This window comes from Eptatretus burgeri, chromosome 1 (assembly GCF_056783735.1).
Source record: "Eptatretus burgeri isolate ZD-2024b chromosome 1, Ebu_testis_v1, whole genome shotgun sequence".
Taxonomy (NCBI): domain Eukaryota; kingdom Metazoa; phylum Chordata; class Myxini; order Myxiniformes; family Myxinidae; genus Eptatretus; species Eptatretus burgeri.
In genome coordinates, this window is record NC_140961.1 from 24,596,925 (window position 1) to 24,624,177 (window position 27,253).

General features: G+C 36.4%; 1 protein-coding gene across 6 annotated transcripts in view; it reads left to right on the forward strand.

The window, feature by feature from the left end:
* The window catches only part of DNAJC5 (DnaJ heat shock protein family (Hsp40) member C5), an 86,237-nt gene that overhangs the window by 47,038 nt on the left and 11,946 nt on the right, over positions 1-27,253 (forward strand). For 5 of the 6 annotated variants that reach the window (XM_085881422.1, XM_085879306.1, XM_085882218.1 and 2 more), the window contains 2 exons: positions 3,014-3,227; positions 4,809-4,968. In XM_085881422.1, the coding sequence (XP_085737548.1) occupies positions 3,014-3,227; positions 4,809-4,968 (374 nt within the window). Of the gene's footprint in view, positions 1-3,013; positions 3,228-4,808; positions 4,969-8,046; positions 8,140-27,253 lie in introns of all 6 variants that reach the window. The other variant, XM_085878487.1, reaches the window with a different exon arrangement.

Consider the following 27,253-nt stretch of genomic DNA (forward strand, 5'->3'; position numbering starts at 1 on the left):
GCGTCATTGTGTCATATTGCATATCACAAGATGAGGCGTTGAATTCTGAACATTTTGGCGTTGGTTGCATGCAAATTGAATAAAAATTGACCGTGTTATCGTAAAAAGACGATTTTGACCTTTTCGTGACCTTGACCTTTGACCCGAACGATCCCAAAATCTAATCGAATGCTTCCTGGCTAATAACCAATCATCCCACCAAATTTCATGCAATTCGGTATAATACTTTTTGAGTTATACGAATCACAAGATTACAAATAAATAAATAAATAAATACACGCCGACCAAAACATAACCTTTCGCAGAATGTGAAGGTAACAAATGGCAATTAAACTTACAGAGGTACTTACCAAAATGTAGGACCGAGATGGTTTTTCTGGACGAGAGGGGTGCGGGTGTGGAGTGGAGGTGTGTCAGGGAGGGAGAGGCAGGCCTTCATGTCTTGAACAGATTGCTGGAATCATTTGTGGGCTCGGAAGGCAAAGAGGAGGTAAGCTCAGAGCAATACAGTGCTCGCCTTGCCCTGATCGGGCTTTTGGGTGAGTCGCGCAGCAAATCTGGAATTGAGAAATCTCCGATCGAGCTATTGAATCGGCCTTGGAGAATCCGAAGTGGAGAAATAGTCACCAAGGTGCCGAGGGATTGTGCGATCAGAGCGCCAGGGAAATACGAATACTTGTACGCAGATGAATCTTGTGTTGAGAAAACCAAGAAGGTTAATTGTGGCAGCAAAGATAGGTGAACAAACATTGAGTGCTTGCAGTACAATGTGGCAGGTGTTCATTTGTATTAAGGAGTAGTGAACTGTGCCAAAGTGTAATGTATGCTGTGAGCCAGTGCTTATATTGATTCTGTAGCTTGTTTTAAATACTATACCTCTGTATGATAATTTACATTCATAATTTATCGGAAAGGTGGTCCCACAATGTAATTCAAATAATATGCACAAAACAGCTCATTAATATTCATGACCCTGGAAGTACCATTGGCAAGGATACATGTTGTGAGTTTCAGGGAGGAATTAACCCCTCTGTTCTGATTGACAGTTTTACTAACTATCGTAGTTGATCTAGCTTCATCTTGTACTCCAAATCGACTTATCTATGTATGAAAGAAATAAAAATGGGGAATGAGACAATTCGACTTGTACTCCACATCGACTTGTAGGCCGAAAAATACGGTATTTTATTTATTTTCATTGTGCTAATTTCTGACTTGCAATGAGTTGCATTCAAATATGAAGGTCTCCTCATTCATGAGACCTGAATGTGTGAATGTGAACTGAATGATAATTGTGCACATTGATTGACCATTTCCCCATGTCATTTGACACTTGGCATCGTATGTCATTGGGGGTGTTGTACTTACAGTGTCAGTGTCTACTCATGCGCTAGTAAATGGCCACTTTCAGCTTGCATGCGCCACGTGTTATAGTCACATCTTTGCGTCCAAGTGAGCAAACTCCTGTGGACATTCAACACCAGGAAATTGCAATGTGGAGAGTGGACCAAGGATGTGAAAAACGTTCGAGTTTGGTTTAGAAATTTAAAGAGGGATGTGAAAGCAGTGAAACGGAAACCCATTCTCGACATCCCCTACCGAGCCGTTCACTGAACATTCGGAGAGTGTAAGAATTTATGATGAGCAATCGCAGAATACCGGTGGATTAACATGGCCATAGGCATATCAAATGGTTCTGTGTTTTTGATTTTGTACAATGATTTCAAAATGACAGTGGACGAAACATGGATGCCCCTTTTTTAATCCATAAACCAAAAGGCAAACGACACAATGGAAGCATTCAGACTCGCCTTCAAATATATTTTGTGTGCCTAAATGAATGGAGAAGATGATCGTGGTCATCCTTTTTATTGCTTGTGGCATCATTCTCCCCCATTGCATTCCATAAAGGGCAACTTACCAGAACAGTTATTGTGAAATATTGGAAAAATAGTTTGCCAGCCATGCAGAAGAAACAACTGGAACTTGCTCGGTCAGGGTTTCACTTTCACCATGACAATGCCAATGCTCAGACACAACAATGTCAGGGTTTCCTCAGGTACAAGAATTCTTAAAAGGGCAGTACATCAAACTGATCTCATATCCAACATATTCACCAAACCTTGCACCCATTGACTTTTGGTTATTTCCAAGAATGAAAGAGCCACAACTTTTCATCCAGGTTTCGGTTGGCATCAGCTATTTATCAGTGGGCTATAAATACCCCTGAAGAAAGCTTTGCCATAGCTTTCACATCATTGATGAACAAATACCAAAAGTGTGTACCACTTCTTGGGGACCATGTTGAGAAGTGAGGTACATGTTAGTTTTGCAAGTCTTGTGCTTGTTGAAATACGTAAATATGGAGCCTTTCATATTTGAATACACCTTGTAAACTTTCTTTTCTGCTGACGATGAACAGTTCCATGTCATACATTGTTCTTTAACTTAGTTAAAGCCAGCTATATTGTTCTCTGTTCGTATGCGACAACAAGGCTGCGGGGTAGCATCATTGGCTGAGGGGCACAGCTGTGCTGCTGATGCAATGCCATTTGCTGGTTAGTGCAGGAATTTGTAATTTGGTTGTGGTGCCAACAATAGCTCGTCTTCTCTTTGCAAAGAACACCATGGGATCTTATAACGTCCACCAACGAATGCCGGCAGACTGGACGTCTGTTTGAGGTCCCTCCGAGGGACCGCACACATCTCGATAAATCACCCTGCCTGTGAAACACTGGGACGACAGTTTATAGCTGAGTCAAGATTCAAACCCCAGGCTAGACAGTTGAGAGGCGAGTGTACGTACCTATCGGCTATCCTGTCGGTATGCCAGCTACATTGATTGGCTTTGACCCTTGCTCTAGGATCTCAGTGGCCATTTTTTAAAATCATTGTTACTTCAGTACAACTATGAAGCTAAATTATATTTATTCAGAATTTTCAGAAACGAAAGATGTTCTTTCAGTGATGCACTTTGTGGTTATTACCAGCTGCACTCAAATGTCACCCACAGGAAGCTTGCTCTCAAGTACCACCCGGATAAGAATCCTGATGATCCAGATGCAGCTGAAAAATTCAAAGAAATCAACAATGCAAACTCTATCCTTTCAGACCTCAAGAAACGCAACATATATGATCAGTATGGCTCACTTGGACTCTATGTAGCCGAGCAGTTTGGTGAAGACAATGTCCATACATATTTCATGTTCTCCAGCTGGTGGGCAAAGGTATGACCCAAAATTAAAACATTTCTTTGTGAGTCACCTTGACAATTGACATTTGTCATGTTTAAATAATTGTTGGTGGTTTACTGCATAAATGTACAATAATATGAAGTGTGCACCAAGTAGTAAGTCTACATTGTGAATGACAAGGAAGGGGGAAGTGGGAGGAGTAAAGTAGTCGGAATTTTTTCTTTATTTTTGATGGACAAATTTACAAAATGTTGCTATGGTGATTGTCCAGGTCATACTAGTTGTTTTCACATACGATTTATGGATGTTGTGGGTACCAGGTAGTTTTAAGTTCGACTAAAATGAGTTTAACGAAAATCTAATTTTTACTTTGTTGAATCTGTAGATATGCAATTTCATTATATTTAATCATTGAGTGCAAGTTTACATAAATTGTCATCTGACCTTTAACTATTTTGACGCCAAGATAAGATCGGTATATTTCTGCTTTGAGATACAGAGCATGTATAATCTGATTAAAAACTGCCACACTTGCTTGAGCCCATTCCCTTGAGGCTTGTGCTTGTCTGATGTGCAAGACCTCCATTTGGTGGATTTGGGCATTTTGCCTCCAACTTGATCCACTTGATCAAAGAGAAAATTATCCGCCCTCTCATGGTTTCCATGACTCGGTGAAACAGGGATGTATTGTTCACAACATCCTATATTCAACTTTATTTAAATTGTAAACCTCAAAACATCGTTCTCTTACCGAAAGTAAGAATCTTAACCTGTAAGCAATTGACTGGTTTCCCGACCGCACAGACCATCGGCTAGGCACCATTCTTCCTCGAGATTTCAATCCTTTCAGCCCAGAACCTTTCCAAACGGTGAATCCACAACCCTGGTCGCAGATCCACATCAGTAGATTACCTACATCAATAGATCCACAACCTCAGTTGCATCCAGGAAGTCGGTCAACCCATCAATGCAGCATCACTATTCAAACTTTACTCGCGAGATAATTTAATATATTATCACATATTTATAACTCTCATCACACATTTCATGATATGACAATACATTAAATCATGCACATCTTGACTTCAATATAGCATGTCCACTAACAGCACAACCACCCCACTTACCACTGAATCAAACTGTTAGTGCAGCATGTAGAAAAATCTTTTATAACTATCTCCTAGCAGCCACTGAAAATGTTTTTTAAAAAGAATAAATAATAATAATGTGTTTATTTTAATGTTTTATTAATAATTTTACTATTTATATTGTATTTTGCTAATTCCATTTGTTATCGTTTTATAATTTTAAAGAATACACATACACACACACATGTTGGGTTATTTAGACTTTAGTAAAATGTCAACAACATTGTTGTTTAAAGCTGTAGAAAAAATTAATTCTGGAGTGCAACACAACATCCTATAAAGTTGAGTGCTCTACCAGCAATGATGGGTTTAAATGGCCTCCTCATTTCCTTTTTTAAGGTAAAACAGGAGCTTGCAACTACTCTCTGCACTTATTGTGGACCTTTTGTATGGCTTTTTGTTGTTTATTTTATCATGTCCTTCTTGACTTGTCATGCACCGATATTTCCTGCGGTTATTTTTGTAGGCATTGTTTGTGTTCTGCGCTGCAATAACATGCTGCTACTGCTGTTGCTGTCTTTGCTGCTGCTTCAACTGTTGTTGTGGTCGTTGCAAACCACGCATCCCTGACGAGGCAGATTATTCACACGTTAACCCTGAAGACCTGGAGGCCGAGGATCTTGATGGTAATGTTTGACAATGTCAAGAGCGTTTCACTTTCAATTTGTTACTTTCTTTCTCTTCTTTTGGAGAACTGTTTTGAGTTTCCTTTTTTAATGTTTGTGCACTATTTCATAAACACTATATAGCTTCCATACCTTCAGATATACATACGGGTTGTTCATAAATAAGCGATATAAAAGGAATTGTAAATTTTTCTTTTTACACCTCCCTTGTATTTCTCATGTACCGACGGTAAAGGGTAAGGTGCTTTTGGCTCGTCATAAGGTTCATATTTTTTGTTGTGGTTTGGGTTAAAATCATCATTGGGAGATGACTTGAGATGGTGATTATCTGCAACATTATTGTAGTGGAGGGAGAAAAATGATTAAGCAGATGCAGGAAGGTAATGTCAGTGTCAAAGGTTGAAAAAGAAAGGGACTAAGGAACCCAGGTGAGCAAGAAACTTGGACTTTGAAAGGTTGACAAGGAGGAGGTTACTGTGTTTCCTTTGTTTGAGCTGGGGAGGGGCAGACAGCTGAAAGGGTCAGCAAAGTAAGACAGGAAAAGAGCTGCTAGATGAGCAAAAGACCACCAATTGGTCTACAGTGAGAAAGCAGTTGGCTTTTTATGGCAGCCATACTATTCACGGCCTCCATGAGTGAGAAGTGAAATGTGGGTGTGCTGGCCCACACAGGATAACAGTTCTTCATTGTGCTTCAACCGAATGCTGTGGAGGCCCATGAAAAGTTCTGCAGAACCAAGGAAGGACTTTCTCCTGCCATAGGATGCCCAGTCTACGCCTGGCTTTCCATAGCCAGCTTGGGAATGTAATCTCCTCAGAAGAGGTCATACATGATTGTTTGGCCCAATCGCTCAAGGTTTGAACTTTTAAAAGTTGTTCTCATAATTAGACTGCAACAGCATTCGGTGGAGTGCATTACCTCCACGAGGCTGAACACTTTACGTTTTGTAGCCCACTGATAAGCCGGATCTGCATCCAGACCTTAACAAAATGTAATCAGCTTTTTGTTGTCACCTTCCCAACTCCTCCACCAAATTTGGTTATAATCCGTCCACAACGTTTTGCGATATTTTGCTATATATCGTTTTCGGCCCTATTTTTCAATGGTGAAGAATCCCTTGGAAATTTTTTTTTTAATCTCCCATCCGGATCTTCCCCAAAATCTAATCTATTCATCCTTGTCACACACCAAACCTGTCCAAGTTTTTGAGATATCCTGCTCGCAGACAAACTGGTGAAAACATAACCTCCGTCCACCTTCGGTGGTGGAGGTAATTGGTGTTTTGGTTGATGGTCCTTGAAGAAAGACTGTGAGGATGTGGCACCAATCTGGATTTGAAAGTGTGTTACAGGTATTGGACCAGTTTTAGATCTTTAGAGGTCTGCTTATGAGAAATACTTCCACCATCACTGGAGTAGTGATGTATTTCATATAATGTTGTCTTCTATTTTTTAAAAGGTAACGATTCTTCAATGGAAACTACGAAGAGAATTAGTCCAATATGTAGTGTTAGGCTATGCCAGTCTCCAAAGTAAGAGCTTTTCATAAGTCAAGAGCTACATGCTGTTTGCATGAAAGAAAGAAGTCAGCCATCTGTATACATATCTAAATTCCAAATCAGAACTTTGTGAGCAGTGCTGAATGCCAGAATGTGAATGTGTTTGAAGGTATGTGATGTGTCCTGAGATAGCCTTTGGCCTCTTCTGATCCAGGGCCCTCCATTTATTGTTGTGCACCAAGAAATAGCTTGTCTGGAGTTGTTTGGCTGGGGTAGAAATCAAACTGGTGATTCATGTCTAGTCGATTGGAGAAACTGAATGATCTGATTTCAGCAGTGATTTTGAACTCCATTGCTTTGTTTATTACAAGTAGCAAGCTGACTGGTTTGTAGTTGAGTGCTCTACTGCCATGCAGAGTTATGATTTCTGAGGAGGAATGCGATGCTTCTCATTAGGAAACGACACAGAAAAGGCCCCTTTGTGCCAGTGGCATTTGATGGGTCTTTTCACCGTAGGTGTGCCTGGGAGATGACAGGAACCAGTCCAATGAACCACTTTGGAGTGAGTGCCTCAGGCTGATGAAATCACCCAAAACAGGAAAAATGAGTTCTGTGATATCGGTTAGGTCATCTTTACAAAAATGTCTCTGCAAGTGTTACAATTGCTTTTATGCATATAATTTTGCAGTTATTCATCCTTCCAGTGTAAATGGAGGTAAGCTTTTCCGTGACCTGTCTTGGGGAAACATTTGACCAAGGGTACTAAAAACGAGGTTCAGGAAAAGGGTATTTTAACTTTTTGGGGATGGGGGGGAGGGATGAAGGGGGTGGTTGATTTTATCTTGAATAAATATTTAAATCCTGTGAAGTATGATAAATAATCATATGAAGGGGCAAGGTTTGACGATACTGCTCTTTTCTATGATAATGGAAATACTTTTCTATCTTTTATGAAATTTCACCAATTATTTTTTCGTAGCTGGTAATTCAAATTGCTGTGTAATGAGATTGTGTTTCACCATTAAGTCCGAGGACAATTTATTCATCACCAGTAGCCCCGGGTGTCTTCACTGAAAGCCCACACCTCCAAAGAAGCTGGCCACTCCAACCAAATTCCCTCTGGCCACTCAGACCTATCAAGTAGAAGAAAAGGGTAAAAGGTTTTTCTGGGAGTCATAACCATTTGCAGCCAGCCAATGGGGGCCGTAGCCCAAAGACCAGGGGAGTCTGAGGTAGTTTGCAGTGAAGGGATCTTCCTCATTAGACGTTCCCCGTCCACTAGTAGTCCCACGACGAACACTTCTCCGCCAGGACCATAATTATTTAATTATTCGTGACTTTGCTTTCACAGTACAATACTGAGTGAGAATGCCCATTATTTAAGTGCTGCTATGTTTTCATTTTGTAACATTTTGTTTCAAGATCGTGGACTGAAAAAGTGTTCCATTCAAATGCCTTAGCAGCTCATGCATTTTTTTCTGCTTTTTGCTCATCATTTGATCTTGTGTTCTAAGTTGAAGTTTGTGTTGATTTTTTTCCCAATGCTTAACTGCATGTACTGATGTGTGTGCCATGAACAGTAACTGTAGAAAACCAGCCCACCTCTTGTGCTATTCCCCTTGAACAATGAATCTGCAAGTCTGTGAACACAATCCCCAAGTTTAAGAGCAAACGTACGTCAGCTTCAACATTTCTGGGGCTAGCTGGGATTTTGGGGGCAGACAGTGAATTTCTGATCAAATTGCTGCTTTACAGGTTATTATTTTCTAAAAATTTAACATTCAAGCAAACATTGGAAGGAATTGATGGAAAAAAAAATGTTTCTTTGCTCTTTTTTTTTCGAGCTAATGATCGGATTTCTAAAGTCGCATTCCTGAGATTGTTTGTTTGAATAAATGAGAACTTTCTAACACCGAAAAATGTCATTATAGCTGGCTTTTGTCAGCAGAGCTTTAAAACCCCTTTTCGTTTAATGTGACGAGTGTTCTCATCGAAATCATTTGATGTATGCAGGCAAATAAATAAATATATTATATTATAAGTTATGAGAAGATTTTCGAGATTACAAGTGGTTTCCTTTGGTGGAATCTGTTACTGGTGTAATTAGATGTGGATCACCTGGTATGAATGATGAAAAGATGTCATTTAATGAAGTCGATTGCATTTCTGATAGACGAAGCTAACCATGGTGTTATATTTTGAAAATCGTAAATGCTCCACAAGTGGATAGGGTTAGTAATTGTGGGAGGCTGTTCATCTGGAAGATTGGATAAAGGACTAGCTACGTATGAAGTGTTCTCTTTCAATGAGGGTCTTAAGTTGTTGAGAAACAGAGTACTGCAATTACTTGGTGTGATTCACGACCACCTCCAGTTACACATCTATGACGAGAGGACATTTCAGTGACTAGGCACTAAACATGGTAGTTTGAGAGCGAGTTGTTTGGTGGACTTTTGATAGTGATGCATCTCAACTTGGCCTGAAGAAATGAGGTTTTTTATTTTTTTTTATTTTTTTTTTCATTCCACCAGTGGCTGCTGTGTTTTTATTTACTTTTTACATGGCACATCTTTGCACCAACAGCATGGTGTTTTTCCACCTGACTTTACATTTGAAACAAGAAGTAAGCTAAAATAGTAACTAAACAGGAAAAAAAAATTATTGTCAGGTAAGACCCAATTACTTCTTCTTTAATGGCCAATGCTATTCCCATTTTTGGTGTTGGCTGGGGGAAGCTTGGCCCAAGTTTTAACCAACCGCCTGGCCCAGCCTTATGTTTGACTAAGTAGTTGGAGCAGGAATTTGTAATTTGTTCATTGTGTCGGAAATAACTCTCCCACTCTTCGTGAAGGACACCATGGGATTTTTAACATCCACCGACTAATGCTGGCAGACGGGATGCCAGTTTAATGGATTGGGAATCAAACCCAGACTAGACATTGAGTGTGTGTACCTCGAGGCCATCCTGCCAGCCCCCAAGTAACACATGATGAACTACAACACTCGGTCGAGCGCATACCTCCACTAGGTTGAATAGTTTACATTTTATATCCCACTGATAGGCCGGATCTGGATGCGGACCTGACCCACAATCTAATTGGCCTGTTCTTGTCACCTAACCAACTCGTCCACCTCGTTTTGTCATAACTCGTCCACAACTTTTTGAAATATCATGTTGTATATCGTTTTTGGCCCTATCTCCCAGTGGTGAAGACTCACTGATTCGGATCTTCACCGAAATCAAATCGATTTGTCGTTGTTGCACACCCAACCTGTCAACCAAGTTTCGTCCAAATCCGTCCACAATTTTTTTTGAGATAGTATATTATATACCGTTGTTAGTCCTATCACTCAATGTTGAAGAATCGCTTAAAAAATAATATAGTATCTGGATATTCACCAAAATCTAATATTTTTGTCCATGTCACACACCTTTCATTTCGTACTTGTCACAAACCCAACATGTCAACCAAGTTTAATGTGAATCCGTCCACAATTTTTTAAGATACCTTGCTCATAGACAAACAGATAGACAGAAACAGACAGGGGTGAAAACATAACATTCGGTGGTGGAGGTAATAACCCCAAAACCTTCGGTTATGGAGATAATAATTCCCCATTGCCGCTTTTAGACATAGAGTCGTTCTGTCGAGCTGCACGACGTAATGCAACACAATTTTATTTATTGTTACTTGAAAGTGATCCATATTCATTACATTTAGTTATTATTTACAAAAAAAAGCACATAATGTGTGACAATTCGAAATTGGGTAGGAATGGAAAATTGCCACACAAGTATGTTTCCATGGAACATACCAAAGTGCTAATGTTTCTGCCCACTGGATAAAGTGACGCTTTTGTCCAGCATGCTTTTTTAATGTTGTTAATCAATCATCAACAATAGAGTAGAGGGGAATTTGTATTTCAGTGGTGGGTAATTGTGCGAAAACAGACAAGCAACCTGATGCGTTAGGACTCGTACATAAGGGATAAGGAAACCAGGGGGTATTAACAGATGGGAGGAAAGCTGATATTGCCCATGTCGTGTACTAACCACGATGGAATATGTTTAGCATTTCTTTTTCTTCAAATCCTTTTTTTTTACCCCAAGCATATATGTATGTACAGTGCCTTCAGAAAGTGTTCACACCCTTTGACTTTTTCACATTTTGTTGTGCTCCAGCCTTAATTTAAAATGGATTAAATTTAAATTTTTTGTCACCGATTTACACAAAATACCCCATAATCCATCCATCCATTGGGACCACACTCTGTGCAGAGCGTCAATGTTGTCGAAGCAGTCTCCTGGGCTATTAGGCACAATCCTGGACAGGTCGCCACTGTGACACAGGATACTCAAATGGCTCAATCATCCCAACAAGCTGGAACTCATTTTGCCGACCTCAGAAGGATGACGGGCAGAGCAACCCCACCTGGTATTAATTCAACGGCCAAGCGGGATTTGAACTCAGGACCCAAGGATCCCACGCCCACCACTTTAACCATTAAGCCAACAACAGGCATACCCCATAATGACAAAGCGAAAACATTTTATTTAATTTTCAAATAATTTGTAAAAATTTCTTTACAGAATATAATTTACATAAGTATTCAGCTCCTGATTCAGTACTTCATAGAAGCTTCTTTGGCAGTGATTACAGCTTTGAGTCTTCTTGGGTATGTCTGTATCATCTTTGCACATCTGGATTTGGGGATTTTCTCCCATTCTTCCTTGCAGATTTGCTCAAACTCGGTCAAGTTGCATGGGATAGGGAGAGTCGGTGAACAGCAATCTTCAAGTCTTTCCACAGATTCTCAATGGGATTCAAGTCTGGGCTTTGGCTGGGCCACTCAAGAACTTTCATGTTCTTGTATTGAAGCCACTCCAGTGTTGCTTTGGCTATTTGCTTGGGGTCATTGTCCTGTTGGAATGTAAATCTTAACCACAGTTTAAGGTCTTTTGCACTCTAAAGCAGGTTCTCCTCAAGGATTTTCCTGTATTTGTCTCCATTCATTGGTCCCTCTATCCTTGCAAGTCTCCCAGCCCCTGCCACTGAAAACCATCCTCATAGCATGATGCTGCCACCACCATGCTTCATGGTCGGGATGGTGTTAGATGGGTGATGAGCTGTGCTCTTTCCACCAGATGTAGCGCTTTGCATTCAGGCCAAAGAGTTCAATTTTCATCTCATCAGACCACAAAATATTTTGTCTCATGTTCTCAAGAGTCTTTCACGTGCATTTTTGCAAACTCCAGGTGTGCTGTCACATCTTTATCCAATGGTAACGTGTGAGCTTCGCAAAACCATATAACAGCAAATTGATCTGTGGATACAAAAACGGAATGAAACTTTATTTGTATGGGACTGTAACTCTCAAACCGGGCTTACAGGATGGCCTAGACGTACGCACACTCACCTCCAAGTTGTCTAGCCTGGGATCGAATCCCGACCCAGCTATAATCGGTCATCCTGGTGTTTCACAAGCAAGGTGATTCATTAGTGTGTGTGCCGTCCCTTGGATGGACATGAAACTGACATCCCGTCTGCCAGTATTAGTTGGTGGATGTTAAGGATCCCATGGTGTCCTTCATGAACAGCAGGTGAGATATCACCGGCACCCTGAACAAATTCCAAAGTCCTGCCCTAACAGACAGAGGGCACTGCATCATTGGCATAGCCATGCTGTCACCCAATGATGCTACCCCACAGCCGTGTGCTGCATACTAACGAAGAAGACTCTCAAACCATTGGAAGTTGGGGGCTGGAATTTTTTGTGGGGTGATTTTATCCAGGAAGGTTAATTTCTTCTTCTTTTGTTTTTTTATATACGAGGTCCATCTAAAAAGTAACAGGGCTGACTTTACAGAAATTTTATTCCAAAAAATATATTGAAATCACAGCTTCAAAATAGTTTCCCTCCAGTCTCACACACTTGTCCATCCTCTTCTTCCACGTTTCGATGCACCCCTGGAAGGCTTCTTCTGGAATCCTCCGGAGCTCCGTCGTCACAGTCCTTTTGATGGCCTCCACATCAGGAAATGGGGTCCCCTTGATCACCCCATTGAGCTTGGAGAATAGGAAAAAATCACAAGGGGCCAAGTCTGGTGAATACGGGGGTTGCTCCAAAGTTAGTACGTTCCTCTCCACTAGAAACTGTCCGATGCTCAGGGCACTGTGAGCAGGGGCATTGTCATGGTGGAGCACCCAGGCGTTGTTCTCCCACAGATCCCTCCTCTTGTCCTGGACTGGTCTCATGAGATGCCAGAGAATCTCCCTGTACACATATTGATTCACTGTTTGACCCTGTGGTAGAAACTCGACGTGGACGATGCCCTTGATGTCAAAAAACGCGATGAGCATCACCCTGACCTTCGACTTCAACATCCTTGCTTTCCGTGGTCTTGTTGATGCCGGACTTTTCCACTGATGACTCTGCCGTTTGGTCTCGGGATCGTATTCAAATATCCACGATTCATCGCCAGGAATGACTCTCCCGAGCAGGTCTGGATCATCCTCGAGGCGCTCGATAATGTCTTGACAGACAGTGACGCTTTGCTGTTTCTGGTCCTCGGACAACAGCTTGGGGACCGTCTTTGCACACGCCTTGCGCATTTCGAGATTTTCAGTGATGATGCTCCAGACAGTGTCCTTCTTCATGGAAAGTTCCTCAGCAATCATCCGCACCGTGAGTCGACGATCTGCGCACACCATCTGCTTCACACGCTCGACATTGTCCGCCGTTCTGCTCGTTGAAGGTCTTCCAGACCATTGATAGTCTTCAACCACCTCCCTTCCCTCTTTGAACCTCGTGTGCCATTCAAATGTGCGTGTACGTGACATCGTTTCTTCCCCGTAGACTTCCTGCAGCATTGCGAAGGATTCGGAAGGTGTTTTATCAAGCTTGGCAAGAAACTTCAGATTGGCTCTCTACTCACGACTCATAGCGCGACGACCCAGACTAGACAACGTGTAAAGCACGACCTGTAAAAAAAATCACGCAGTGTGTGCAGTCAACAATCACCAATCACATATATTTCTGGAATGTTGCGAAAGACTGTGACGCAACCCGTTCATTCAAGTTGTGTAAGTGGAGCACACAGCAGGCTCAGTCCCGTTAGTTTTTAGACGGACCTCGTATATCATTTTCATCAAAATTTCTGCATGCCATCAGAGATTATCAGCTGGGGAACTTTTGGAAAGTTAGAGTTGGTATGGACTGACTGACAGCCACATAAACGTGTTCACTATATTTGACATAACTCCGACTCAAACATTTCTCAAACTTTGTCTTCCAATTTGAAAATGAAAGGCTTTGCAAAGTCTGCTTCACAATGATGGGAAGAGCCGACATTGAAGAAACAAAAAGTGATGTTGCTCAGGACACTCAGTGATGTCAGTAGGGAAAGAATACTGGTTCTGGCTCACTTTTCCCCATGTAAATGAATGGGGGATTTTCAGCCATGAAATTTTTCTTTTTTTTCCCCTGAAAAAATAAATCCCCTTTTTAGCCCAAGGTATATTTATTTGTCTCCCCTTTTAACCTGGAGCCTGGTGTTGGCTTAGTTGTTAGGGTGGCGGCTTGGGATCCCAGGGTCCTGAGTTCAAATCCCGTTGGCTGCTGAATTAACACCAGGGGGTTGACTCAGCCTGCCATCCTTCCGAGGTCGGCGAAATGAGTGCCAGTGTACTGGTCCCGGTGTATGCCCCGGTTAGAATAGGTGTACCATATCCCTGTGTGTCGTAAGAGGCGACCAGGGTTGGTGTCAGGAAGGGCATCCGGCCATAAAACATTGCCTCAAGAAAAAGCCAAACCCCTGCACAGCAGGGAAAAATGGCTGTAAAAACGGTCATTTTTTATTTCCCCTTTTAACCTAGGGGCTCTCTATTCAAATAACCCATACAACAAGATAAAGATTTGTTAAAGGTGATTCGAAAGAAATATCTGAAACGCCTAAGCCCCGGGACACTCTTTATCAAATAACCAATGCATATTGTTTAGCTCACTCATTGAACCTATAAACATTTGTTCATTCTCAAATTCCTTCAATAGTTTAATTTTCTTTGCACAATAATCCCCATCTAAAATATTGAAAAACAAAACATTTGAATCTTTATATTTTTTAAGATACCCCTTTTGTGCCATTACGAAATGATAAACTTCTCTTAATGATCTCATCTGACCACCTCCTGAGTTGCATATCATTTTGATATTGTAGTAAATTATTTTTCCATTGTTCAATTGATAACCATCAAATTTTTCAGTCCATTCAAACATATTTATTATTTTCTTTACATCCTCTAACTTATTGGTTTTTAAATTGATTCGCATATTTGTTTTATTTACCTTTGTTTTAGATATTTTTTCAATAAGACTTATTTGATATTTTTCACATTCATTATGTTTTCCATTTATATACCAAGACTGAGATTTTCTCCACTCTTTAGTTTGACTAATACTTGGTTCGACCATTTATATATCGTGAAAAACGCGGCGGAAGCCCTTAAAAACCCTAACCCATCTTCCCATCGTTAAAACTTGTGTCCATATGGAACACAATCTATTCTATTCACTCTATCATACAATACCCATATGGAACACAATCTATTTTATACACTCTATCATACAATATCCATATGGAACACAATCTATTCCATTATCTAAAACAAATCTCTTATCATCAAAGGCTCCTAATGCCTTTTTATTTACTTCTTCACTATATATCTTATGTTTATAACTTCTTATTGGATTCATTTTCCTATATTCTTCTTTCTTATTCATCAAACAATTATAATAATTTCTAAAAGTTATTGATTTCTTTATTACATATTTCTTTATTCCCTTTAACCTTTTATCAATCTGATCACCATACTTATAAGCATATGCCTTAGCTCTCAATCCAATAAACTCACTCATTACTTTTCCACCCAACTCATCCTTAAACTTACCAATAACCTTTTCATTCTTTTTTGAAAATAACTCACTCTTCTTACTAAAATTACTTGTATCATATACTCCAATGTTTTTCTTCATATCCTTATAAACATCGTCAGTTTTTATATCTAGAATAAAACTATCGGTGTCCATATACAACAATGAAGCATTTTCACCATACTCTTTCTTTAAATCATTATACAAATAATCATACATCAATATCTTTGATAAATCAAGAACTGCTGTTCCAATATAAATTGGTTTATCCATGACAATACTTTCCTTTTTCATATGAATAGCAGAAAAGTTCTCTGAAAAAACCTCTTCTCTCTCAAAACTTGGTTTATTTATCAATCTAGAAGCTTCTTTCCAAGATGTTGCAAATCTAATGTTTTGCCTGTTTCTAACATTCTCCATTGTCTTTCCAAAGACAGCATTATTCATCAATTTATAGAATTCCCCTTCAAATTTTACTTTTGTATTTGTTCTCATATCTGTATTGAATTTAATATACTTTTTCATCCAAGGACTTTGTTTAAATTTTAAAACTCTATGAATTTTAGCTACTCTCAACCCAGCAGATAAATATTGTCTCAAGTTCCTTTGATGCAAAACATATCCCTCTTTATCATAGAATGTTGTTAATAACTTTTCTGTTGATTTGCCTTTAATATTAAAACTTTTATGATAATCACTGAACCATTCTTTCTTTGGGGTTTCTTTCTCACATGCAAAAGGAAGGTCTTTATGCTTATTATGAAGATCACTCGGGTACTTCAAATCAACTTCAAAATAATAACCTTCTTCTTTGTCATTCAATTTCTCTTGAGAAGAAATAACAATATTCATCAAAGCCTTTTCATAATCCTTTTCTTCCACCCACTCTAATTTACCATAAGGCAGAGATTGAGAGATTGCCCATCCATACAAATTATTAGCATCAAAGTACATCAAATAATTACTATCTTTTTCACTCTCATAATTTGGAAGATATTTATTATTTGCTTTAGCATATCTTTTTGAACATACTTGTGATATTCCACCTCTCTTAGACTTCTCAATCATCAAAAGCATATCTACATCACTGACTAAATCTATATCTTGTTTTGTCATTTTCAACATTGCACTCCAAGCTAAACCAGGAGCTGTGAAATAGTGGGCAGGATCTAATCCATAACAATTTTTATTATGACAGAGTGATCTAAAAGCTTCAAACACATCAGCTAACAATAAAACATCTGTTTTTAGATACAAATCATGATATTCTCCAAGGTTCTTTATCTTAAATATTTTCCAAATTTCTTGTGCGTGTTTATATTCCTTATCACTTATCTCTTCTTCATAAAGGTTATTATAGAAACTTTCTTTTGAAGGAAGTTGTGTTTCTTTAAATCTCATAAATGAATCCATATAACCATAAGGATAAATTCCCTTACTTGTAAGAATTTTCTCTTTACTTTGAATTTCATTCCTTGTTTCAATTTCCTCTCTAGTTAGAATTCCCTCTTTAATCAGAATTTCATCTATAATCAGAATTTCCTCTTTAGTTAGAATTTCATTCTTTGTTCGAATTTTCTGTATAATTAGAATTTCATCTTCAGTAAGAATTTCTTCATTCATTTCCTCATTAATTAGAATTTCCTCTTTACTTTGAATTCTCTCTTTAATCTGAATTTCCTCTTTAGTTAGAATTTCCTCTTTTGGAAAGAATGAATTAAGATTTGGAAAAGAGCCCGTGGAGCTTAGATTTGATGCGAGGTTGGCTAGTGGTGTTCCCATAAACTTGTAAGAATCAAGAAACCGAATACGAGTTATAGGTTTTGTGAATATCATTTTTGTAAATGAAATATACTTTTGACTTGTGTTTGTTATGGCAGAAACATTCCCTGGTGTTTTTGAAAGTTCATTTATAAATAGATGTGTATCATAGTTGGCGCTGTTGTGAAGAAAGACTGGAATAAAAGAAGGTAATTTATAATTAAGATTACAACAGGAATGAGCGGGGCCTCTATATTTACCAGTAAGATGGCAATGATCCCTAACTTTAGACTCCTCAATTTCCTCCTCACAAATATGACAGATATTGTTCTTTCTAAATTCTAATTTTTCTTCTATGGTTAATTTCATCGGTTCATTTGTTTCTTTCATTAATTTACTTAGTCTTATACAATCCTTTTCTAATCGTTTTACAAACTCTTGTGAAGCATTTTTTCCACTATACTGTTCAAGTTTATTATACTTTTCTCCAACAGATGATTTGATATAATAACAGAAACCACAAGGAATATGTTTTTGATATTTATTTGTATATGGTTCTTTTGGATTAGGAGAAGCAGTATTTATCTTTTTAAGGATACATTCAAAATCAGCGTATATCACAAATGGGTGCATGATAGATTTATTATAATCTTCAAAAGAAATCTTTTCACCAGGTTTAGGCATTGTAATTACAGCTGATTTATGATTACTACAATATTTTGAATGTTGTTCTAATCGTTCTTTTGTATGAAATGAATTAAGACATCGCTTACAAGGATATATTTTGTTTGCTGTTCTGAATACCTGAGAAGAGATTAATCTTGATAAATTATTGATGTATGTGTAATGTGAATTATTTCCAACACTAAAATATAAAAGATCAATGTGTGTTTCTTCATTTTTAAAGTTGTTTGAAATTTTTAATATTTGAACTTTGTTTGTATCCGTTAATCCATATACATTAATAGAAAGATTATTCTTTTTCTCAAATTTAGGAATATCTGTTAGTGGCATTGGGAAATTAAAATCTTTAATGTCCAAGGTATTCTCATATTTCATATATTGTTTTACTCTTTCTGAATTACATTTTGGTGGATGTAAGTGAGCAAGAACAGACCAGAGAAAACATTTATTATCATTATTCTTAATATTAACAACTGCCTTCTTTCGTTTTATTTCTTTTGGTAATTCAATATAAGAAGAAGCTTTAAGAGGGTTTGATTTTAGAATGTGTACATCTAAAAAGATGATTTTTTTTAATATTGAATCCACTTCCTACCACTGTATTATCAACATCCTCCTCTTGTCTTGATAGTTCTTCATAAACCCCACTATTCAAAAAATCTTGAAATGATGTTATAAAATGAAGATCTGTCCTCATATAAGGAGTTTGTTCTTCATCTTGTCTTTTCATATTCATTTTCACTCCCATATAAAACTTTAAAGTTTTCATTTCTTTTAATGTTTTTTAATAAATTTTTCAACATCAGGTTTCACTATTTCAATTGATTCAATTATTGATGATGGACCGGGTTCTCCAAATTGAAAAATCCTTATTTTTATATGCCCTTTAAATGCCCCATCAGTGTTTTCAATATAATAGTCTCCCTTTACTTTAAACTCATTTTTCTTGTGTTTTTGTGATTGAAGATGCCTATTATAACTACTCTTCAAAACATCCTTTGAGCAGGTATCACAATGTTTTCTTTCCAACTCAAGAGGGGATATTTTGTGAAATAGATTAAATGTGTGTTTGTTGGTTCGGAGGTGTTTTCTATAATGTTTATATTCGTGATTACAAACATCGCAGTATGTTGTATTCACCATATTTATATAATAAAACTTTGCTTAAACTAAAAATTTCTTGATGAAAATTTCGTTTATTTTACAGGTGAATCTGTGCTTAAACTAAAATTTTCTTGATGAAAATTTCGTTTATTTTACAGGTGAATCTGTGCTTAAACTAAAATTTTCTTGATGAAAATTTCGTTTATTTTACAGGTGAATCTGTGCTTAAAACCATTTTATCCTCCAACTTTTTCACTTAATAAATACAATGTTTCAAGACACAAAAGACAAGTTTCAATCAATCTCTTCATTTGTTAAAGATGCTGAGAAATATGTCAAGGATGTAAAATTGAACAAAGATAAATATAACAACTATTGGATAAAAACAATTATGGTGGATATGATGAGTTCTTCAATTTACTTCAGTGGAAGGGCTTTTAGTATACCTGGAAGAACATCAATTAAGGTATCTCTAACAAAAGTTTCTCCTCTCCTTCTGGCAATATATTCAAAACTAGAAAAAGCAATGAAACAAGAAAAGGTATCAAAAAATAAAAACCTTATGGATGAAGCTTTAGAAAGAAAAGATAAGACCATCTGTAATATGCAAGGAGAAATTTGTATTTTTTTCAACAACCCTAAAGATATAAATCCTGATGAAATAAAGGATGTTAATATATCAGGTGAAATGACATTTCGTTCAATTGTAGTTAAGGATCATTTTAAAATTACCTTTAATATAAAAAATGTAGCAGTTGAATCTGTTAATGAAAAAATGTATATCGATATCGATGGTAATGTTTTTTTCTACTAATTAAATGAGCCAATATTCAACTGAAGATTTTGAAGATTATGAGAGTGATTATGATACCGAGAGTTTGCATTCAAACGATAGTTATGACACCGAGAGTTTGTGTTCAAATGATAGTTATGAAAGTATAGATGATTCTGAAAGTATCGAAGATGAATTTCAGTTTAAGTAAAGTTTTACTTTATAAATATGAATAGTTTACTCGATTTTGAGCCTCTTGAATTCCATGATTCTCCATATGACAAATTTGAGAATTGTCCTGCGTGTGAAAGACGGGGATTAAACACAGAGTCAAAAGCCTATAAACAATGTATATTCTGTGATTATCTTCTAATTAATGATAATCAAAAATATAAAAAGGAAAATAATTCTTTTAGATTTACACCAAAAATGAATTACTTTACAAGATTGATTTGAGAAATGAATGTAAAGAACGAGGGTGAGAACACACCTTTCCTTACAAGGGAAGAAACTGAACGTATTAGAGAAATGTTCAAAGGATTGTTGTTATATCTTATTCATGGATGTGATTTTCAGGGAAATATCAACACAAGATATTGCATAAATAAAATAATGGATTATCTTGAAATTAAACCTGAACTTAGGATAAAATATAGAATTTCGAAAAAAGCCAAGAATAAATTAAATAACCTGTTTTCCAAATATATAAATGAATGATTTTTTACCTATTTGGGAAAATAAGATAAAATTTGACAACCATAAAAATCTCCCAAATTCATTAAGATGCCTCATAGTTGGTTCAAGTGGATGTGGAAAAACCTGCTTACTTTTAAAGATGCTCCTCACTCCCAACTTTTTAGATTATGATAATTTAATAATTTTCACAAAGTCGAGTTTTCAACCAGAGTATCAACTACTCTCACAAGGTTTTAATGCTGGTCTTCAAAAAGAAGATATAATCGGTTTATTTAAACTTCAAAAAACCTAAATGATTTTAACATTGAAGATATAATACAACTATTTTGTGATACACAGAGATGTAAAAAGAAATCAAAACCGATAACTTGTATTCTGAGTGATAATACGGATGATATACCGTCTCCCCAAGATTTGGATAAATCCAAAAAGAACCTCGTTATCTTTGATGATTGTGTTAATGAGAGAAACCAAACGGTAATGGACAGCTACTACACAAGAGGGAGACATTCTTCTTGTAATTGTATTTATCTTAGTCAATCGTACTTTCAGCTTCCTCGTCGTTCCATCAGAAACAATGCTAATACTTTTATTTTATTCAAGTTAAATTCAATAGATATAAACAATTTTTGGAGAGACAATTGTTCTACATTATGTAGTAAAAAGGAATTTGGGGATTACATGAAACACACGACTGAAAAATATAAATATATTGTTGTGAAACAAGATGAGATATTAAATGATATTTTTCAATAAATAAATGGATGCGAAAGAAAGAGCAAGAAGATTTAGGGAACATCAAGAGTTGGTTTCAAAAGTTGTAAAACAGCAGGAAGACATAAAGAAGAAACGCAGACAGAAACTAACGGGCGAAGAAGCATTTGAAAGAAAACAAGAGAAATTTTTTAAACCACTTTTAAAAACTTCCCAAGGAAAAATGAAAGATGTTTCCACAGTTCCCACGGTAGAATATACTCCTAAAAAACTTCAAATGTTAAAAGATTTCAGTCAAATGACGGAGGAAGAATTAGAGCATTTAGGAGAATTAGAATATGATGATGAAGGTTTATTTCAACAACTGGAAGAGATTAATCGACCACCTGATTATATTGTGAATGCTCTTCAAAACAATGAATATTCAGCGGATTCAAAAACCAAAGCAGGACTCATTCCAACAGAACAATCAGCAATATTTCATCTTGTTCAAGAAAAGGTATTGATATTTAATGATGAATTAAGGTTCTTGGGTTCTGCTCAACCCCCTGTTAAACTAACTCCAAGATTAATGTTTCTTCTCACAAAAGATGGAAGACAAGGTTCAACTGTGAGGGATGAATCAAAGTATATTGATAAACCATTGGATATGGAAAATAATGATGATAGAGTATATATTGATCTGCTGAACACTCTAAATTATAAGGTTATTCTTTCTGGTAAAAGTAGGAAGAATGAGAAGGAGAAACACATTATTCAGGCTTTAAGTATCCTTGGTTCAGGTGTTAGTTTTCTTCCAAATGACCCATCGCAATTAGTTAATAGACTGTTATTGTTGTTAGGCAGTAAGAAGGCTGGAAATAACAATTGTTTTAATGAAGCATCAGCCATTTTAGACCAGTTGATGAACATGAAAATAATTAATAAATATCAATATAAAGACATTTTATCTCATATTAAATAAGATGAGAAGCACAATCCTTAGTTTCAATTTCACAACAAGCGACCACACATCTTCATTCCCATACCCACTACAACTTGACACAACAAAAGAATATGAGGCATCTTTATTGTCCATGGAAACTTATAATACCTTATTTAATATAACCGAGAAAAATGACAAGTTTAGTTATAATCCAGGAAGTGGATACAAAACGATAACAGTCTCACCCGGAGCATATGAGATTTCTCAAATATCTTCCGAAATTGCTCGTCTTATGAAAGAACAGGGTGATGAACCAAAAAATATTGTTATAAACATTCAAAAACATACTTCAAAATCAACGATTAAAGTTAAAAATAACTACAAGGTTGATTTCACAATTGATAATTCATTTAGAGAGTTATTGGGTTTCTCCTCAAAAAAGATTGAAACTAATGGGACGTTTTACAGTGATAATGTCATTCAAATATCCTCAGGAATAAATTCGGTGTTAATTCACTGTGATTTGATTGATGGTGCTTATAATGATGGGAAAAAACAAATACAATATTTTCATTCAGCGCATACTCAACCCCAATTGGTTATAAATTCAATATGGAACCCAAAAATTTGGTTTATCTACCTGTGTCAGGAAAAACCATACACAGAGTAAATTTTAGGATAACCGACCAAGATAATCGTGTGATTTCTTTTAATGGAGAAGTTATATCCATCAGAATTCACCTACGTGAAGTTTTCCAATAAATAAATACGATGGTTATTGTGAGGAAACACGAGTTGGGAAAATATAAAATAATTACAGGGGATGGGATGTTCCTTTCCCCATACTACAAGGGTGAAGGTATGTATCTTGGTAGAGGATACTATAAACCTAAGAGACAAAGGGGTGTTGGGCATCAATTTAGAGGAGATGGGATAATTGATACTCTCATGGGTATTGGTTCAACTATTCTTAAACATAAAGATCTAATTGGTTCAACTGCTTCTGCTGTGGGAAATGTTGCAGGTGCTGTAAAGAGTATAAAAGATGCCCAGAAGGAATCTCATAAATTACAAGCAATAAAAGAAATTAAGAAAGGCAAAACTCAGTTGTCCCCCCAAGAACGACAGAAAATAATTCAAATACTTGGATCAGGGTTTCAAAAGTTTTAACATCTTTTTTTTCCTAAATAAATACAAGTATGGAAGCAATTGATAGTATCTATGATTTGGATGATACTATTATTATCTCAAACTCCACTAAAAAAGAAGATTACTTCAAGGTAAATGCAATAACTGGAACAGACTGGAATACGAATGGTACAAAAAGTTTTGAAATAAATAATCAACAAACCTATTTGAATCTCTCCGAAAGTTTCTTGTTGTGTAAATTTAAATTCACTAAGGCTGGGAATAACACAAACGCTACACTTGTAAATGATTTCTTCTGGAAAATGTTTGATAGTGTGCGTTTGTATATTGGAACACAAGAAGTTGAAGCAGTTGATTATGTCTCTGCTGTATCTGAAATGATAAAATTTACACTCTATACATTCAGTGATAGAATGGGAAAGGGGTCTGTCGAAGGTTTTATTCCTGATATGTCAACGGGAACAAACACAGACCCTGGGTATACTCAAAGGAAAGGAATGTATAATGATGATACAAAAGCAGAAAATAGTTTTACTGTGGCAGTTCCTCTTAAAGGTATATTTGGATTTTGTGATCATGATAAAGTTCTGTATGGCCTTAAAATTAGATTTCAACTACAAAGGAATGATAATGAAAATCGATTGCTTTTTGGTGTTGGTAGTGCTTTTGGTGATCAGAATAAATTTGTAATTGAGGAAATGAGTTGGTATATCAGTGAATATACTCCTAATCTTAAAACAGAAGAGATGTTGAATCGAAGACTTAACTCAAAGAAACCACTCAGTGTATCATACCTCAAAAGAAGATGTCAACACGTTAAACTCAATCAAACTACTTACACGTGGAATTTGGGTGTTCTGGAAGGAAAGCCACGATATCTGTGGATCATTTTTAAAAAGCCAGATGGTGATACTGCGACTGATAAGAATAATGCATTGAGTGATAATGCTAAGGTGAAACAACTTCGCGTTTCTCTAGATGGAACATTTTACCCACGAGATAGATTGGAAATTAATTGGGAAAAAAATGATTTTGCTGAAGCATACAAGTCTTACCAAAAGGTGTGTGAAAGTAATGGAAATAAAGAACCTATTTTGGATATGACAGCATTTAAAAGTTTGTATACAATCTATGCGTTTGACCTGAGCGCTCAAAAGGAAACTATAAAGTCTAATCGAGTGGATACTTCCCTATACATTGAAAGAGGAGAGAGTGAAGAAGTTGATACATATTGTTTGCTTTTGGAAGAAACAGAATTGCAGATTAATACAGATAATGGTGTGATGATTAGTCTCACATAATTTTTTGTTAAATAAATGAGTGGCAAAGTACCAACTGGGGTATATGTTAATCAAATCAATCTTCATAAACTATCATCTTGTGTTCAAAATCAAAAGCCTTGTACGATTAACGTTAATACAATTCAGAGAAAAGGAGCAGTAAGAATTGATGTTTTTCTCACAAGAGAACAGGTTAAAATCTTGAATGACACTGGCTCACTTAAAATTAAAATGACAAAACCAATGTTGAAAAAATATTCAATAAGAGAGACGAGTGGAGGATTTCTCCCATTTCTAATTCCTTTATTTGCTGGTTTAAGTGCGGTTGGAGCATTGACGGGTGGTATTTCAACAGCGGTGAAAACTGCCAATGAAAGGAAGGCTCAACTCCAGGCTCAAAAAGAATTGGAAAGACATAACAAAGAGTTGGAGAAACAAATTAGTGGAAGTGGTGTAATTGTCGATTTTGCTGAAAAACTTGAAGGTCTGCCTGATAAAGCGAGATTGCTAGTTGGAGATATGCTTTCTTCTATAGCACAAGCAGGTGTAAAATTAACGAAAAGAGGTAATGGATTATATCTTTCTAATAAATAAATGAGCATTGATGAGTGGTTGAAAGAATTTGGAAAGAATACAACATCAAATTTACAACTTGTCAAATATTGTAAGAAATTAAAAATTCATAATGTGGTTATTTGTATGAGAGATGAATTAACAAATGTGCCGAAACATACAAAGAATATTATTATGAACTTAGAAGATAATAATGGGAACGGTTCTCATTGGGTTTGTATTTTTAATAGTCAAGAAAAATATTATTTTGATAGTTTTGGTCTTCCACCACCTGTTGAAGTCATAAAATTCTTACAGAATGGTGTTTATCAAACATTTCAAGTCCAAGAATTAAATTCCAAGTGTTGTGGCCAATTATGCCTATATGTGTTATTTCAACTCAACAAAAATAAAAAAATTTATGATATTATTTTTAATCTAATATAAATGACTTATGTTGGTAAAGATGGTTCTATCTTTGGTGTATCTCAAGAACTGGATATTGATTTATCAAATTATTACACAAAGGCACAGGCTGAACGACATAAATATAATATAACCAAAAATATTAACATGAAAAATGCTTATAAATTAAAAAATTATCCAAGCCCGACTGACGCGAATGACTTGGTGAGATTAAGCGATTTATCACAATATATATCCTTAAATAAAACAGCCGTGTATTCCAAAGATACAGAAGTGTTGATATTATCTCCAGGTCATACAGAATTCACAGTTCGAATTAAAATAAATTTTTATAAAGAAGGGCGTATCGTTTGTATGAGAATAGAACAATGGGGGTATGATATGAATGATTTAGGGTATAATTGGTCATTTAAAATTAACCTCGAAGACCTGGAACAATTAAATCAGTCTCGTAAGGAAGAATATTATCCACTTGGTATCGAGAATGAGTTTTGTGGGGCTACGATTAGTAAACAACAAATAAAAGAATTTAATAAGGGTAAATATAATAATGGTTTTGCCCTTGTTTATCTCATGAAAACAGAAAAAACAGGATTATATATAATAAGTAAGGAAATACAAAATGATTTAACTATGGGAAGATGGGGAGGTGTTTCGTGCCATAATATTGTTCTAACATATATTTCTAATACATAAATGACAGCAAGAAGGCTTCAAGAAAATTATCATTTCTGTGTCCAAGCATACCTTCAAGAAAAGGGTATTCGGTATTTTAATAAATATGTTCTACAACATAAGAATGAGGTATTTTCAATAAAAGATTGGCATTATGCTGATGTTGATAAACCGACAACTTTAGATTTAATTAGAATGTTAAATAATGAAAAAATTATAAAGTTAAGAAAAGGTAAGGCTCTTTTAGAAATTCAAAAGAAATTTTATTGGTTTCCTGTTGTAAAAAAAATTATTTTGGATACAGGAATAACAAGAAATCCTGATGAATATATGTATAATATTCTATGGGGTGTAAGCGATTCAAGGATAGTAAGGGATGAGGAAGGAGTTGAAGAAGAGAGGGAAGAGGAGGAAAAGGAGAAGAGAGAGAAGAGAGAGAAGGAGGAGAGGGAGAAGAGAGAGAGGGAGGAAAGAGAGAAGAGAGAGAGGGAGGAGAGAGAGAAGAGAGAGAGGGAGGAGAGGGAGAAGAAAGAGAAGGAGAGGGAGGAGAGGGAGAAGAAAGAGAAGGAGGAAAAAGAGAAGAGAGAGAAGGAGGAGAGGGAGGAAAGAGCGAGACAAAATAAATATCAAAATATGGAAACCAGTGAGATTAAAAAAAGATTAAGGGTATTACAGAAAATAACTCAACCCACCGAGGAGGAAAAGAAAGAATTGACAAGTCTATTTGCAATACTTTCGACAAGACTATTAGCATCGACAAGATATGGATTTTAATTCAAGTTTTTCATTTTTTTTTTTTTCTTAAATAAATGGAGGAGAGAGTGAAGGCATTTCTAAGGATTCTTTATGTTTTAAAAATTAAGATTCAAATGTGCATGTTGGAAACTAAAAAGGTTTTTGCACTCTGCAGGAATTTTTCTCATAAATAAATGAGTTATTGTCTCAAATGTAAAAAGAAAACTAATACTAAAAATATTTCATATATTAAAAGTAAAAATAACAGGGTTATACAAAAAGGTATATGTTCGGTGTGTGGTTCAAAAAAATCAATTTATCTCCCAACACAAACTAGGAGGAGATATCCAAAAGTTTTTATCAGGAAGTAAATTTACAACTAC